This window comes from Chelonia mydas, chromosome 1, assembly GCF_015237465.2.
Source record: "Chelonia mydas isolate rCheMyd1 chromosome 1, rCheMyd1.pri.v2, whole genome shotgun sequence".
NCBI lineage: Eukaryota > Metazoa > Chordata > Testudines > Cheloniidae > Chelonia > Chelonia mydas.
Window position 1 is genome coordinate 333,317,393 of NC_057849.1, and position 16,288 is coordinate 333,333,680.

Sequence of the window (16,288 nt, forward strand, 5' to 3'; positions counted from 1 at the left end):
CTTTCTCTCAGGATATGTCAATTTTCAGTTGAGTCAGGGTTTACGTTGACCTTGAAGAACAGTTATATAACTGAGATTCAATATTCCAAAAAAGAAAGAAAAAATAGAGCCTGATTGCCCTGAAACAATTTGAGTAAAATTGACTTAACATCGTATGTACCATTTAAATGATCTAGATATATATAGTAATATGGTGTGTTGAAATACACAGACTTATAACATAACATTACTAAAGCAATTATTGAACATATTGCATGTAGATGAAACTAGCTACAACTCTGTAGAACTGGAGAGGATATAAAGGATTTTGTGACTCTTACTAGTCTCAATGGGATTTCTCTCTCTCATTTAATGTATTTTAGGATTTTTATGAAGCCTTGATCTGCTTCCCCATGTCTACTTAGGTTTAATCTACCAGGAAACATAAACCAGTGATGTTTAGCAATCCTGGGTGTTTAGGGCTCCCTCTACAAAGTGTCAAAACATTTCAGTTGGTCAGAAATAGGATGATTTTTAACTGTGGAATTATTTGATTCCATCTTTAGCAAAAGTACTTTTCTTCTTCGGGTCATGACATGGGCATAAGCAGCAGAGAGTCTGTTGCTAAAGCAGCATTAAAATAGTACAACTGCAAAAGATGCACTGTCCCATATGCAGGTCAGAAGCATCGCTGCACTGGTGCTTGGGACAGACGGACAGCAGTTCATGCAGTCTGCACCTCCTCTGTTCAGGAGCTTGCAAGATCTGCCCCTGGGATCTGCACTAGCTTGTCCTCTCCTATCTAAAGGAACTTTGCAGGAACTGCCCCCATTGTACTCCTGACTTGCCCAAACCTGGGGCTGCTGAGAAGATGGTGCAGAGCTGGTGACGCCAGTTCCGTGGCTGGGCGTAGAGGTCCCCTGCCTCAGGATATTCCCCGGAGGGGAACTTAATGCCTGCCTGAGGCCCCATTTTATCAGCCTAGCTGGCACAAAGAGACCACAGGACAATGACGAATTGACCCACCGAGTTTAGCAATGTCGGCGTGTCCACACACATATACTTACAAGGGCCCTGATCCAGCCACAAGCTCCCAGCAGGTGAACCCTCTGCACCCAGACAAAGCCCCCACTGACCTGATAATTTACCAGGCTTTTTTAAAATCTCCAATTTCTACAAAAAAAAATATCACAAGCAACTTATAAACATGGCAAACATATTTTAGACACACACTGAAGATAGAAATACCAGCGTGTGCCAGATCAGACTTTCCATCTAGTCTGGTACTCTCCAGTCCAGCCATAGCGAATATCTCACATTTCAGTGGAAGATGGAAATATGTGTAATGCTGCTGCATACTGTCAAAAGAAAAGGAGTACTTGTGGCACCTTAGAGACTAACAATTGTCAGAAGAGAACGCCTTGCCAACTCCCACAGCTGATCAGCTTACGCCATGCAGTCTGATGTTCAGATTCCCCTTGCAGTAATTGCGATATAAACACCCCCTCTAGTATGGCATAATATAGAATATCTGCTCTTATTACTCACTTCACTCTGCCACTCAGAAGTTATGAGGTATCCCAAACTAATGGCAATTCATACACTACCCATCACCACACACATCTAATACACAGGTGTGGGCTCCTAGATAGCACCTTTCTCTCTACAGCTCCTGTGTTTCTCTTTCCTTCCCCCCTCCTTGATTCTGCCTGTTGTCATGGCGCTTTCTTCTTCGCAGCACGCACTCAGGGCCAGAGTTTCAAAGGTATTTAGTGGGCTTTTCCACTTCTAGCCACCTCAGCACCTTGCAGGATCCCATCTAATGCACCCAACTGGACCCTTCCCCAGGGGAGGCCCACAACAGGGGTTTGAGGAACCCAACTTCACATTGTCCCTGGGAGAGGGGATGTGTTTGAGACTTCCCAGAAGATCAGGCCTCTCAATAACACAAATTCCAGGCCTGGTGCGGGCTCCTACCAAGTCAGGAAAATAGGGAAGGCGGCAGGGCTCCTCTCTTGCAGGCTGACTACCCAGCAGACTCTGTGCATTTATGTCTGTTTCGCAGAGGCTGAGGGGATGATCTGGCCAATTCTATATTCCGGAAGTGCCCTGAACTTCCTAGAAGCTAATGGGAGACTTGGTTGTTAAAGGAATACATGATCAGGCTAACAAAGAGTTACCTGCACTTCACCTGAAGTCCCACTCTCTGCTCTGAGGTACCGGCCCATTTTCTATGATTAGCAAACAGGTTTTGCTCAGGAGGAATTGAGAGCTGCATTTGTATTTCTCCATGAGAGCATCACGTACAGCTCCCTGTGGGTCAGGAGCCTCTGCCCCACCAGGACAGGGAGCTGGCCTTAGTAGCAGCTATACTCTGCATGCCCTCACGGGTGTTTGGCTAGTCAATCCATGTAATAATAATCCCTCTGGCTCTAATATAGTACTTTTACAACCATAGATCACAAAGTGCTCTACAAGGGAGGCTTATATCATTATTCTCATGATGACCCCGAGACACAGAGGTGAAGCAATTTGCCCAAGGTTGCCCAACAGCTCAGCGGATATACTTGGGTTGTAAACTCTTTGGAGAAGGAACCGCCTTTTCATTCTGTCGAGTGCGTAACACAACGGGATCCTGGTTCATGACCAGAGCTCTTAGATGCCACTGCAATATAACTCATAAGTAAGAATAACAACAGTACAGTCAGGAATCCTTTGGTCACACTCCACGACCTACATCCCAGTCACGAGCCACCTTTTCATGGTGCTATGAGGAGAGTAGCATAGTTCCATGATACCGAGGAGGATTTGGGACCATTTGCACGTCTCCTCTACAGCCTGCCAACCCTACATAGAAACACTATCCTTCGGTATCCATGGTGAGGGCTGGGCAGGATCTGGCCACTAGGAAGCACTGAATTTGCGCTCGATAGTGATTTAAACTTCTGTCATTACAGCAAAATAGCAACAGCATGAGCTAGCCAGGTTTTAACAAGTAAATCTACATAAAAGCTTGCTCTGAAAGTGACTGCTTAATATAATGACCAGCTGTCTCTTCAATTCTTGCTGAGGCAACCTATGTTCTCATTATTATTCGTTGAAAAAAAAAAGCCTGTTTTGTCTATACGGGCAGTTTCAGAGAAATAATAATATTACTTGACAGACTGAGATGCTAAGTGGGTCTCCCCCCGCCCCAGCCATGCTATTCATTTCCAAAAAGGGGAAGAGTGCTGATTACTATGAATTAAGGCAGTGGCCAGTGTCTGTCTTTCCGTCTGTCTGTCTCTCTGGCCCAGTGACTGTGGATAAACACTTACATGGTTATTGGGCCAAAGAGCAAGAATGATTCTGTAGTCTAGGGGTTAGGCAGGGCATCCACCTAAGAGATGGGAGACCCCTGTGTCCAGTCCTCTGTTCCAATCACTCTTTCTTTCTTTATTCACAGTGGAACAGCTTCAACAGGAGAGACTGAGGGAGTCCCACATGAGGCTATAACCATAGCTCTATGGTTAGAGTACTCTCTTGATAGCTTGGGGACCCCTGTTCAAATACTTTCCTTCTCCCTCTGGCAGAGAGAGGGGACTGGAACCCGGGTCTCTCATATCCCAGGCGAGTGCTCTAACTGCTGGGCTAAAAGTTACAAGGTGGGTGGCAGCAGTTGCTGCTGCTTTTGAATGATCCAGTAGGCACTCCCTGATTCCGCTTACCAGATCAGGCCCCCTGTGCAACTTAGGAGTCTGAATGCCTGTCTTCCCCTGGTTTGTATATCCCTCTAGGGCAGTGGTGGGCAACCTGCCGCACGCAGCCCGTCAGAATAATCCGCTGGTGGACCACGCCGCTTCCCACAGCTCTCCTTGGCCGGGAACAGCAAACCGCGGCCACTGGGAGCTGCGGGTGGCTGTGCCTGCGGACGGTCAATGTAAACAAACTGTCTCGCGGCCCGCCAGCAGATTACCCTGATTGGCCGCAGGTTGGCCATCACTGCTCTAGGGCTTAGGTGGAGGACAGGCATCCAAATGTCTAGAAAGAGGCAGCAGTGAGCATGCCCAGAGGAAGATACAGGTGCCCAGGGAATTTTACCCTGAAAAATCTAGGCATTGGGTGAGCTTAGGTGCCTATGGGGTTCAGTGGGAGCCAAAACTGGGATTTAGACGCCTAAAACAGGGACTTATGTGCCTAAGTCTGGGGTTTCGGTGCCTAAGTAGCTTTGTGGATCTTACCCTTACTGTGTGAGAATATGATAGCAGTCAGCAGCGAAGCTTGGCCACTGGGTGACAACATTATGCTGTTGCTGAACCTGGTTAGCTGGTGCTGAAACCCTGCAGGGTAATAACTACTGACTCACTGGGGCAGCCATGGCTCATTAGAGTCCATCCTGAGTGAAAAGGAGGTGGGGGCCTAGGACAAAGACCTCTCAAAGGGAGTTGTCATAGGGGTGGGGAAGAAGGGTTAGATGATATTATATTTTTCAATGATCCTTGTGTTCATTTAAAATAAACCCCAGGAGAGATGATTTTTTTTACAGAGTTTGTTACCGTGTGTCTGATGGGTGGGGACTTCACCTGCTTATATTACTTAAATTGCAAGCTCACTGGGGTCTTTTTGTTATGCATGTACAGGGCCTTGCACAACGGAATCTGAACCACTCCTTTGGGTATTACTGCAATACAACGAATAATGTTATTAAGGTTCCACAGCAGTTTCCATTCTAATCTCTTGTTTTCACAAGCTCATACCTTTCTGAAACCTCTTGGCCCGAGACCCCTTTGGCTGTTTTTGAGTTATGAGACAGCAATAATTACACACTCACCCTTTCCCCAATTTTAAGAAAACTTTAACCATTTGGGGTTATGGGAAGGAGTTAGCACTCTTTTTTCTGGGAAGGGGGGTAGGTACAGTGGTGGGGGGAGGATTGTTTTTTTTTAAAAGAAAAGTGGCATGTTCTGTGGTAATGAGTTTAAGGGCTTTTTATAGGTTTGTGGGGGGGAAACAATCAGATCATTTACAGGGAATTGGAAAAAAACCACTGTTGAGCATGTTCGGTGGGAAATAGCTAAAGCAGACTATGGTTAGAGTAGCATACGGTATTTGTTTCACAACACACAGGCTGCTCAAATCACTGATGTCAAATTAAAAACATGTCTAAGCTCTGGGACATGCACTGTTCTTAACCACGGTTTATTGCTTCTTTTTAGTCAGCGATTGAACTCAATGGGCCTGAATCTCCATTTTGGCATGCTGGTTTTCCACAGATGTAATTCCACTGACCAGTGTCGTTCCTCCTGACTTAAACCAGTGCAACTGAGAGGAAAATCCTGCAGATTTTTTCCCCAGTGTTTTAAAAAGAGAGAAAATTTAAAAAAATTTAAATAGAGCCACACACTGGTGCTTGTTTGGAGTCTACCACATCACCTACCCTTGATGAGAATCTGTTTAAAAGTAAATTCATCTTTCAACACATTCACACCCGCACAATAACCATGAATGGAAGGATTTTGTACTATTCTACAAAAGCAACTGAGTGGAGTTCATTGATCCATTTGCTTAAAAAGCAGAAAGTAAATCAGAATATCCCACCCCCATCCTTCCCACCACATCCTTGTATTTTTCTTGCGGTTTTCCATTTAGGGTCACAGGGTGCTTGTGTAACACACTGGTGAGTGTGTGTTACAGGTTCCCCACTGTACCCCATCCACAGGGGATATGAATCTGTTACATCTCCATCTAGAACGCATGTCTTTTTTAGCTCAAGCTGTAGCAGCTCATGGTTTTAGCTCTGGAGGTCCCCAGTTCTCTCCCTGATGTGACAGTCAAGATGGCAGTCACACGTGGCCCTTGCACAGATGTGAAAGGGGGCATGCGGGGGATGCAAGGAACACCTGGGGTCTGATCCTATACCATAGCTACTGGTAAACATGCATTGATTTCAATGGTACAGGATTGGGTCCATGGTCCGTCCATCACAGTCCTTGCACCTCTCTCAGTGAAAGATCTGGTTAAGGCCTGTGGCAGTAGCCGTGCTGGCCACCCCAAACGGGAAGGAAAAAGTTGACCATGGCCCTTCCTCCCCCCATTCCACGTTGGCCAGCAGACCAGTCCAGCAGCAAGGTAGAGAACACGCTGCGTTCCCTATTCCCTTTAGGTGGGGCACCTACGGCCTAATACAAAACCGACTGAAACCAATGGGAATCTCTCCACTGTGGGCTTAGGATCAAGCCCCAAGTGCTTACTGAGGCCTTAATAAATGGTAAGCAGCTTTCCTCCCCTAACTAATTGTAGCACATAGTATCTCAACATTTCCATTTAAAAATAATTAAATCACTGAGTGGCCTAAAATAATAAAGCCCAGATTCTGATCTGAAACTAGATTTTGTGCACAGTGAAATATAATGTGTTTACAACTTTGGCCAACCTTCTGCGTTCTGTGCAGTTACATACAGCTGGGGTAGCAATTACAAAGGCTATTAATCATCATGCGTCAGGGCATAATCTGGTCCCTGGTGTGGGGCTCTTTTGGGGTAGTACTGAACACAGGTGTACTGTGGGATTTTCATCCTTGTCTGAAGTATCCGATGCTTCAGCAAGATATTTTGGCACGTGCCTAAAGTTAAGCACATGAACAGTCCATTGACTTTACTGGGACGGTTCACTATTTAAAGTTAGGCATGTGCTAAAGTATAGTGGTGAAATGGGACCACCAGCTTTTGTCAGGGACAGGCCGCCAGACGAGATGCATCATTGTTCTGTTCTGGTATTGCATTGTTTGTGTTCAAAGGCCTGCTGCTCCCGTGCAGTAGAGAATTTTGCCATTGATTTCAGTGGGAAAGGAATGAGCTCTCACTGAAGGAACACTGAAGGAACACTTAAGATTTTGAGAATGGATTTATGAGAAACTTTTGAATGGATTTCTCCTAAATTTTCTTATAAATTTTTTCCAATTTCTCTGTTTATTGATTAATCCTTTCAATTCACTGATATCTTATTCTAATAATTTTTTCCAATTTCTCTGTACATAAAAATAACAACAATGATAATAATAAAAATATTTTGTGGTCCGTTCAAAAGCCTCTGGAGCTCCAGATTTGGCTCACAGTCCGCCTATTGACTACCCCGATCTAGAGACTAAGAAGGAATGGCAATACGTCCAACTTAAACATGCCATCTCCCATTAGTTTGGCCCTGATGTCTGCACTATCCCAGACTCAGATGAATTGCTTTCATTTCTTCAGATATTACCCAGATTACCAAGACCTATGCAACACTATCTGCGAATCTGGCCAGCAAACTTGAATTAAACATGGATTTCCTAGAAAAGATACAAGAGGAGGAAATAGGCCAATTATTCTCTGCTAACTAATGGAAACAAATTTTAGCCAGTGCTTTGAACTGCTCCTTGGACCTCTGGTTAAGATTAATCTAGTGGAAACTCATACGGAGGATGCAGTGGACCCCTCTCCGATTGTTCACAACAGGTGCCGCTAAGTCAGATAAATGTTGCTGCTGTAATTCAGCAGACGCTAATTTAACCCCCCATGTGCTCCACGAATGCTCTTACATCTGAATATTTGGCCTGAATTTAATTGCTGTTATTTTTTTCCTAACAAATAAAATTGTGTAACAAGCTAAACATGTAATTTTAAACCTAATGGATATTAACTGGAAGCTAAATAAATATGAAAAATTTTGGCACTAATAATTGCTAAAAACTAGTGCTACAAAAATGGAAATCCAAAAAGCAACCCACAATTGAAGATTGGAGCACAGACATCATAAGGTTGGCCACCCTGGAAAGAAGTGTATACCATAACTGAAATACCCAGTCTCTCAGAGATATGGAATGCTCTCCTGGAAGTATCAGGATGATCCTATTAAATGCGTACAGGCCCCCCTCACCTTCACCTCTTCTCTGCCCACTTTCTTCCCTCCTCTTCTCTTTTCCCCTCCTCTAACATTTGCTTCTGTTATTTACCTTATTTTAATTTTTTTTCCCAATAAACAATGTTTGTTTGTAAACTGTGCAATAAAAATAATTAATTTATACTTTAACCATTCATATTATATATAATCAAATGTTTTAAATATAGTTAAGATTAGGTAGCCGGTGGTTGACACTTTATGAGAAGTTTTATGTATAGTTTGTTGTTCTATATACATTAATTTAATAAAAAGTTAATAGGAAAAAATTGTTTCACAAACTATAGCTGCATAAAATAAGATGTGAGATACTTAAGGTGATAGAGGAAATCAATGGCATGCCAGGAATAGGATCCAGGAGTCCTGAATCCCAGTTTCCTGCTCTCATATTAGGTTTTATGATATGTAAACTTGATCCTAAATAGAAAGAATCATAGAATCATAGAATATCAAGGTTGGAAGGGGCCTCAGGAGGTCATCTAGTCCTACCCCCTGCTCAAAGCAGGACTGAAAGGTAATACTACGCTCCATTTTAATATATGATATACTCACTAGGATCCAAATCATCGATCTGGCACTTCAGTGGTATATAGCCTGCCAGAACTGCATGATCTGGTGGGACTCTGCAGCTGCAGAGACCTACATGGACTTGGAAGGGAGGCGCAGACAAACGTCCTCTGGAGCAATGGGGTAAGTGTAACCCACTGGCCAGGAGTTCTGTCTTCTCCCTCCTACATTTGACTGGGTCGGGGTTGGGTTGTTCATCTTCAAGGGGCCTTGTCTCCTGGCAGCTGTCATCCAGCGAAGAGTGCTGTCGCACACTGCCCCCTCAGGTTTCCTGTGGTTGCCTATCAGTTGTGAGGAACCAACCCCCATCATGGAGTCAGGGCAGTACTGTGAGTGCTGAATGCCTCCTCAGTGTCATCTCCTAGCTCTCAGGTGAACCCCCCCATGCCTCTGTCACTAGTTTGGGTGGTTTCCTTATGTGATGGATGCTACTCTTGGCCAAGCCACCAGGGATTGCACTGGGGACCTCCACAGCTAAAAGAATGGGCTGTCACAGCTTGAGGTAACACTCCCTAGCTGGGGCTGTAACAGACTGTCATCCTTTGCAGATCAGGCAGAGGGAGGGGGAAGATAGAACTCCTGGCCAGAGACTCTTCCCCAAAGAGGTCACAAATATTATGTTTGTGTCACAATTAGAGTGGTCCTTTCTCTTCTCCTGTGAGAGCTAATGGCATTAGCAACCTCCATGGGGACAGTGCAAGGACAAAGGGAAGGACTGGGATCCAAAGAGGTTTGCATATTCACATGAGATGCTTTTTCTGAAAGATAAGCTCTAGTTCAAACAGGAATTATTTTGAGGAAGTTCCATGGCCAGTGTTATGCAGGAGGTCAGACTAGATGAGCACAGTGGTCTCTTCTGGCCGTAGAATCTATTAATATGTGATCTCTGCATCTACTCCTAGTACCTCTAGCCTTCTCTCTCATGGAATGGGGGTGAACCTCTATCACCTCCTACAGTCATGCACCATTCTCGGGATCAGACAGGGCTACCACCAATCCTTACCGTCTTGTATATCAGCCCAAGGCTCTGGCACTCCAACCAGTAATTAGACAACATACACACTAAACGTTACCCTGGGCATTAAGCTCACCAGAAACAAAAGCAGGACAATTAGAGATACCTTGGCAGCCTAGCAACCACAGCTCAGGATCCACCCAACCATGTTTAAAGCTATGTCTAATATCTGCCTATCAAAGAGAGAATTCATTTGGAGTGTCTGTTTGAGCAGTGAAATAGGCTGATTTCCCACTCCCTCCTCAATTGTGAACAGAGAGGTGGGGTTTTTTTGTTTTAAATTCAGTGTTTCCCTGGTGCCACACACAAATTCAATACTGGGATCATTAACAAAGTGAATCTATTTTCAGAGTAAATACAGAGACCACCTAAGGTTGTATTAGCAACAACTAAGTAGGAGACATTACGAGATAAAAATGAACAAGTCTTTCTCATTGCAGCAATGAGATGTGCAGTGGACACAGAGGTGGATTTACAGTGAAGCACAGGGCCCCACAACGACAGGGGGCTCCAGGGCCGGGCAGCTGCAGGGGCAGAAGCTTGGTCCTGCTGGCTCCTGGGGCTCCTGCTGCAGGCTCCGCACCCACCGGCAGCCAAGCTCCTCCCTCCCCCACCCCTTCCCTGCCTCCTCCCCAAGCATGCTGCGTTCCCGCCCCTCCCTGTCCCTCCCAGTGCTTCCTCCGCCGCCAAACAGCTGTTTGCCAGCACTCAGGTCGCTCAGGGATGGAGGAGGAGGAGCAGGACCGCAGCACGCTCAGGGGAGGAGGCGGAGAAGAGGTGGGGGCGCGGCCTTGGGGAAGGGGGTGGAATCAGGGCAGGGCGGAGCAAAGGTGGGGCCCCGCACTCCCTCTACACATAGCCCCCCCAGCCCTCTGCCGTGAGCCGCTCAGGGCAGGGGGCTGGGGTAGGGCAGGGGGCTGGGAGCACCCCCATGACCCCAGCCCACAACCCCAGCCCCCTGCCCTGACTCCTGCACCCCCCTCACACACCTCCAGCCCCCTGCCCTCCCTGACTCCTGCACCAATCCCCCACATCCGCACCCCTACCCTGAGCACCAAACGGGAACTCCTGCACACACACACCCCATGTTCCCACCTGCACCCCTCGCACCAAATGGGAGCTGCTCCTGGTAAGCACTCCACACCCCAACCTCCTGCCCCAACCCTGAGCCCCCTCCCATACCCTAACTCCTGGCCAGACCCTGCACCCCAACCCCCAGCCTGCTCCTGCACCCTAACTTTCTCCCAGACGCTGCACCCCCAGCCCTGAGCCCCATCCCGCACCATACGTTCTGGCTGGACCCCGCACCCCAATGCTTTTTAACAATTTTTTTTTTAATAAAGCGCTCTTATCCAAAGAGCTTTACAATAGTTAGCTAACGGTACAAACAATATTTGGAAAGATCATTAAGTGGTCCGCTGAGACCCTCAGCGATTTTCAAGTGGTCTGTAGAAATATAAGTTAGACTAGAAAAACAATCAAGGTACCTCACTTTATTTTCATTTACTTCCTATTACTTATAGGAGGAGGATAAAGAGAAAAAGAACGAAAAACAGGGACAGGGGGGAGATAAGAGAGAATGTTCTTTTTCTTGGCTGGGTCCAAAGGAGGGGCCCCAAAAATGAAGCTGAGCCCAGGGCCCCACGAACTCTAAATCCGCCATTGGGTGGGCAGCACACCAAGTGGATCTAACTGTATGACAAGTAAGGCATGTTTCACCCACACGCTACTTTGCCACTGCAGTTCGCATGGTGTAGCCTGTGCTGTTGCCCCCTCTTCTCTCAAGAAATGCTTTGTCAGAAAATAGGAGCAATACTTCACAAAACAGAAGCAAGAACTGACTCCAAAAGATTTCTCTGCTCTGCATCCCTGGGGCCAAGGTTTATGCAAAGCCATTGTTACTCTAGGAAAAACTACCAGTCTCGTACCAAGATGTGAACATTGCTGGATGGTTCCATCGGAGCAACATTTACTCCAGGCTGCCCGATGGTCCTGCTGGCCCCTCTTGCCTGGATGTGGCCACTAAACTGCAGATGAGCTTTGTTGCTCGGCAACAATACACAACTGTCACAGCCAGGTCATGGGCAGTCAGACCTAATAGTCAGAGCCAGAGTCCACCATCACAAGACAGGAGTCAGCTGGGTGAGGAGACCAGGAGGTCAGAAGCAGAGGACAGACGAGATCAGAACCACGAGGCACGAACCAGAATCAGGCTGGGTCAGGATACCTGGGGTAAGCAGCAGGAGACAAACTGGAGATCGGGAACCACAAGTCATATGCCAGGAGTCAAGATGGGTTGAGATACCAGGAAATCAAGCAGGAGAAGCATAAGCAGGTAGCACAAGGCACAGAGTCCAGAGCGGGGCAGAGCCTAGTTGTTCAGACAGCTTCCTGATCCTACTGCTGGCTTAGGCAGGGCCAGGGGGCCAAACAGCCACTCTGCCAACTGGACCTTAGGGGCAGAGCCTCACACTGGGGCTGGGTTTCATGGGTCCCAGGTAAGCTATTGTCAGCATACTACCAGGTAGAGGACTAGAGTATGGCTGCTCCCACGAACCCTGCGGGCCCAGGTTTGAGACCTGTGGGTAATGCCAACAACCTGTTCTTCCTCCTTCAACTTGCTCCTTAAAACACACTTCTTTCTCTCAACCTTCCCTTGCCAATCTCCTCTTTGGGGCAGCCCCCTCCCACTCTTGTGCCTGAACCATATGTGTTTTTGTTGTAGGGGGTCTAATTTAAGCTTTGATCTTGCAACTGGGGCAGACCCCTGAGACCCCATGGAGCTCCATCGACTTCACTCCACGGGAATGGATCCCATTCATCTACTGGGATGGTTTGCCTGAGAGTGACTGAGTTTTCCCTTTTGCCCCAATCTTTCAGCTCTCACTGTCTGTGTCTTTAGCATGGTTGTGGCAGTTTTGATTTGAAGCTTTGGGATTGGTTTTGTTGCACGCTGCTGAAACGATTATCAATGTGTACTTTATAAATGATCAAGACTTGGGGCCTGATCCTGCAGTCTTTGCACACCAAAACCTCCCGTCAGAGTCAGTAGGAGTTTGAGGTGTGTGTGAAAAATGCAAGGATTGGGCCCTAAAAGGTTACATCTATTTCCCAGCGATCCTGCTTTATCATGAGAAATGTTAAAATAGGACACGCTGAATTGAATTTAGCAGTCAAATGTTGCAGTAAATGAAGAGAGGAAACTATAGGAGATGCACAAATGAGCTACAATGGAACTGTACTGAGAAGTCAATAACAGAGACGGAAAGGTTTAATCTGAGTGATACAAGGTGCCGCCATCAGCTAAAACAGTCTGCATCCCATGGAGTTAGGGTTGGCTTCAGATTGCTTTAGAGCAGTTAATCTATGAGCCTGCTCCTGCACCCGCTGAAGTCAATGGCCAAATCACCATTGATTTCAATGGAAGCAGGATCAGGCCTCATTTAAGGGATCTTACGCTTCCCAGACCTGTTCCACCCCACCCTACCACTATGCATTAACCCACCTGCATTAATGCACAAGGAGAACAGATAATTTCTGAAAACATTTACAGTACAGTTTATGCCCAGACGTTCCCAACCACCTGCAATAAGCTGAGCAACTCAGTCACATTTACAAATCACAATTCTTGTTCACTGACCACAGCCCTTCCTGCTCCGCAGAGCGGACAAACGCGCCAATTCAAACCGTAGAAGGAGATACAGGTATTCAATACTTACTTTCTCAGGACTGCGATTTCATTCTCTATGCTGCTTTCCTTCCCCTTCAGTGCTTTCTTGGGGATGCACTTGACTGCAAATAGTTTTCCACTAGCTCTCTCTTTGGCCAAAACGACTTCAGAAAACGCACCCCTGAAAGAAGGAAAAGATTGGTCTCAAAATATATCCTTTCTGTACCTGTACTTCAGGTGTGGACATAGGTCTATGAAAGCTGCTATACTCATTTGTGTTATCAAGAACAACATTTTACACATATATAGCATCTTTCATTTGCTTTATAAACTATGCATAGGTTAACATTCATGGCATATTCCTGTTGCCAAGGCTTACTGATTAAATGGATAGTTTTAATAAAGAATCATGGTCTATTTTTATTAATTATTATTATTATTTGTATTACATCAGCACCTAAAAGCTTAGGCATGGACTGGGACCCTGTTGTGCTAGGAGCTTTACAAACACAGAAGAAACAGAAAAGTCCTTGCCCAAGGGGCTTACAATCAACGTAGTATAAGCACAGGTCTGGAACCTAGAACCTCCAAAATTCTATTCCTAGTTTTGCCACTGACTTAACATGTGACTTCAGGTAAGTCACTTAGTATCTTCTGCCTAAATTTCCCACCTATAATAATACTTCACTCTCTGAGGTTTTAGGAGGCCTTATTCATAAATGTTCATAAGCGCTTGCTTAGTGATCCTTGGCCAAGATACTTGGAATAACTTCCCAATTATTGTTAAAAGTGCCATGGGATCTGAAAGGATCACCAGAGGTCAGGACCAGAGCTGTAAATCTCCCTTGAAAGATGCGATGGCACATTCAGCTGCCCAGTGTGCCCCAGCACCATTTGTTCAATCCTGATTCAGATGGAGAAGAAGAATAGCTAATGAGTCTTTTTACGCAATGTAAAACTAATCCTTAGAACAAACTGCTACAAGAGATTACTGAAGGAAAGAGCGTAAGACGATTCAAAACATGATCAGGTATGTACGTGAATAATATGAACATCCACAGTTACATCAGATAGGAGAAAATGTATAAAGGATATATATGTTTGAGGGTACAAGCCAACCACTAACTTCCAAGAGTGGGGGAAAAAACCCCGCCTTTAATGTATATCTCTTATATCTTCTTCTGAAGTATCTGGTACTGGTCAGAGACAGGATACTACACTAGATGAACATAGGTTCTGGTTCAGAATGGCAATTTCTACGGTATGGCTAATCAAAAAATATTTCCTGCAGCACCTTAGTTTGCCCTATAGGTCTCACAGCCAATTGCTTATCTGACAAGATAACAGCCTAAGGTCATACAGCTGTATTATCATATTTTTATCAAATAAAAAGAACGAGGATATGTTTTCCTTCAAGCAGTAGATTATTCTGCCAGCCACATGGCACTCCATAAAAAGACAAGTCACTAGCAGCCTGAACAAACCACAGCCATGCTCCAGCAAGCTCTTAAAATGTTAATATTTGATCACAACCTCATTAAACTGCCATGAACTTTCTCTGACTTTTCATTTCCCAGGATCGCTGGTTATCTAGGTGTCTGTGAATAAACAGAAGCTTTTCCTTTTCATAGTCAGGCTCTTCCTTCATGATTCATAGATCTGATGACACAGTCAAGCATTTGTGACCTCACAATTGCTCCCTTGGATATGAAAGAACTGAATGAATAATTGCATGAATGGATAAATGAATCCAAGAAGCGCAGGAGGATGGTGATTAGGAAAGAGAACGCTTTCGTTTACACAGAAAGGCTTTTGTAGTTCATAGTAAGTAATAAGGAAACTATAACAGGAAGTTAGGAATAGATTATTGGGATTGCTACAAAGGGTATGTTGTGAATTTTGCCTACATGCAGAAGTGACCTTTTAAGCACGGGATTGCATGGTGTTCCAGAGAGCTTTCACTAAACAATGGGCCCAGATTCTGATCTGACTTGTGCGTTTCTACAAACAGGGTAACCTCACTGACTTCTGCTCAGTGCTTCTGGGCTTAGATAATAGCTTTTCGGCGCACCGTGGAACCAACGCACTGCATTCTGGGGCTCACACACATTGTATCTAACGGCTTGAGCAATAAAGAACCAAGCAGGGCAACAGGATTTGTAAAGACCTATGCAGTGATTTCATTACGCCTGAATACCTGTAGTTATTTAATGAATGAAATTATTCTTTCACTTAGGGTGACCAGATGACAAGAACAAAAAACGGGACACATGGGGGGGGAGCCACAGGCTCACGCCCCCACCGGGGCCAGCTCTAGATTTTTTGCCACCCCAAGCAAAAAAAAAAAAAAGCCAGAGTGCCACCGAAGCAAAATATCGGGACAAATGGCGTCCTGACCGTACATTGGTTGGGACGCAGAACAAAACTAAATATTGGGACAGTCCCAATTTTATTGGGACATCTGGTCACCCTACTTTCACGCCAATCCTAATGCTTAGAACAGCTTAGTCAATGATCACACATGTCCTGAGTCAGCTAGCTGCTGAGAACCTTCAATTCCCATTGACTTCTGTAGGCAATGAGGGTGCTCAGCCTCTCACTCACAGGATTGCCCCCAAGCACCCTCCTGTTCCTCCAAAGAACTCCTCGGGGCCTGTTCTCGGATGCTTTTGACGCACATAAACAACCCTGTGCTCTGCATGCGTTTGGTTGTGTATCACAGCAGTCTCTTGTCTTTAGCCTGAGAGTGCTTCAAGGAAGGGATCGCTTATCCGGGCAGCTCGTTTTACCTACTGTGTACATTCATGGTGCTGTAAAACTAAAGAAAGCTTCCATTTTGAACTCAAGTTCATTGACGTTCTAAAACAATGAAACAAATGAAGGCCCGGCCTTTATGTTCCTTTTCAGTAGGCACTGCTCTAGGAAATGCCTGGGTTTCAGCTGCCATAAAAATTTTAATGTGTTTCCTCCTCCATTTACTGGCAAGACTCTGGGCACAGAAGTTGTACCAGACCCTGGATGTGAATTTACTGCCCCTTGAATGTTTCCTGGGAACTTAAGAGTTTTACTCACTATGATTAACACCGTATTTCTTTAATGGTTGTTGTCATTCGAAGGACAAAATGGGACGATCCTCGCTGAAT

The 16,288-nt window shown here is 45.5% G+C and overlaps 1 protein-coding gene across 2 annotated transcripts in view; it reads right to left on the reverse strand.

The window, feature by feature from the left end:
* Positions 1-16,288, reverse strand: part of CAMK1D (calcium/calmodulin dependent protein kinase ID) — a 367,151-nt gene that overhangs the window by 196,534 nt on the left and 154,329 nt on the right. For both annotated transcript variants that reach the window (XM_007056552.4, XM_037889306.2), the window contains exon 2: positions 13,195-13,326. In XM_007056552.4, coding sequence (XP_007056614.1) covers positions 13,195-13,326 — 132 coding nt within the window. The remainder of the gene's footprint in view (positions 1-13,194; positions 13,327-16,288) is intronic.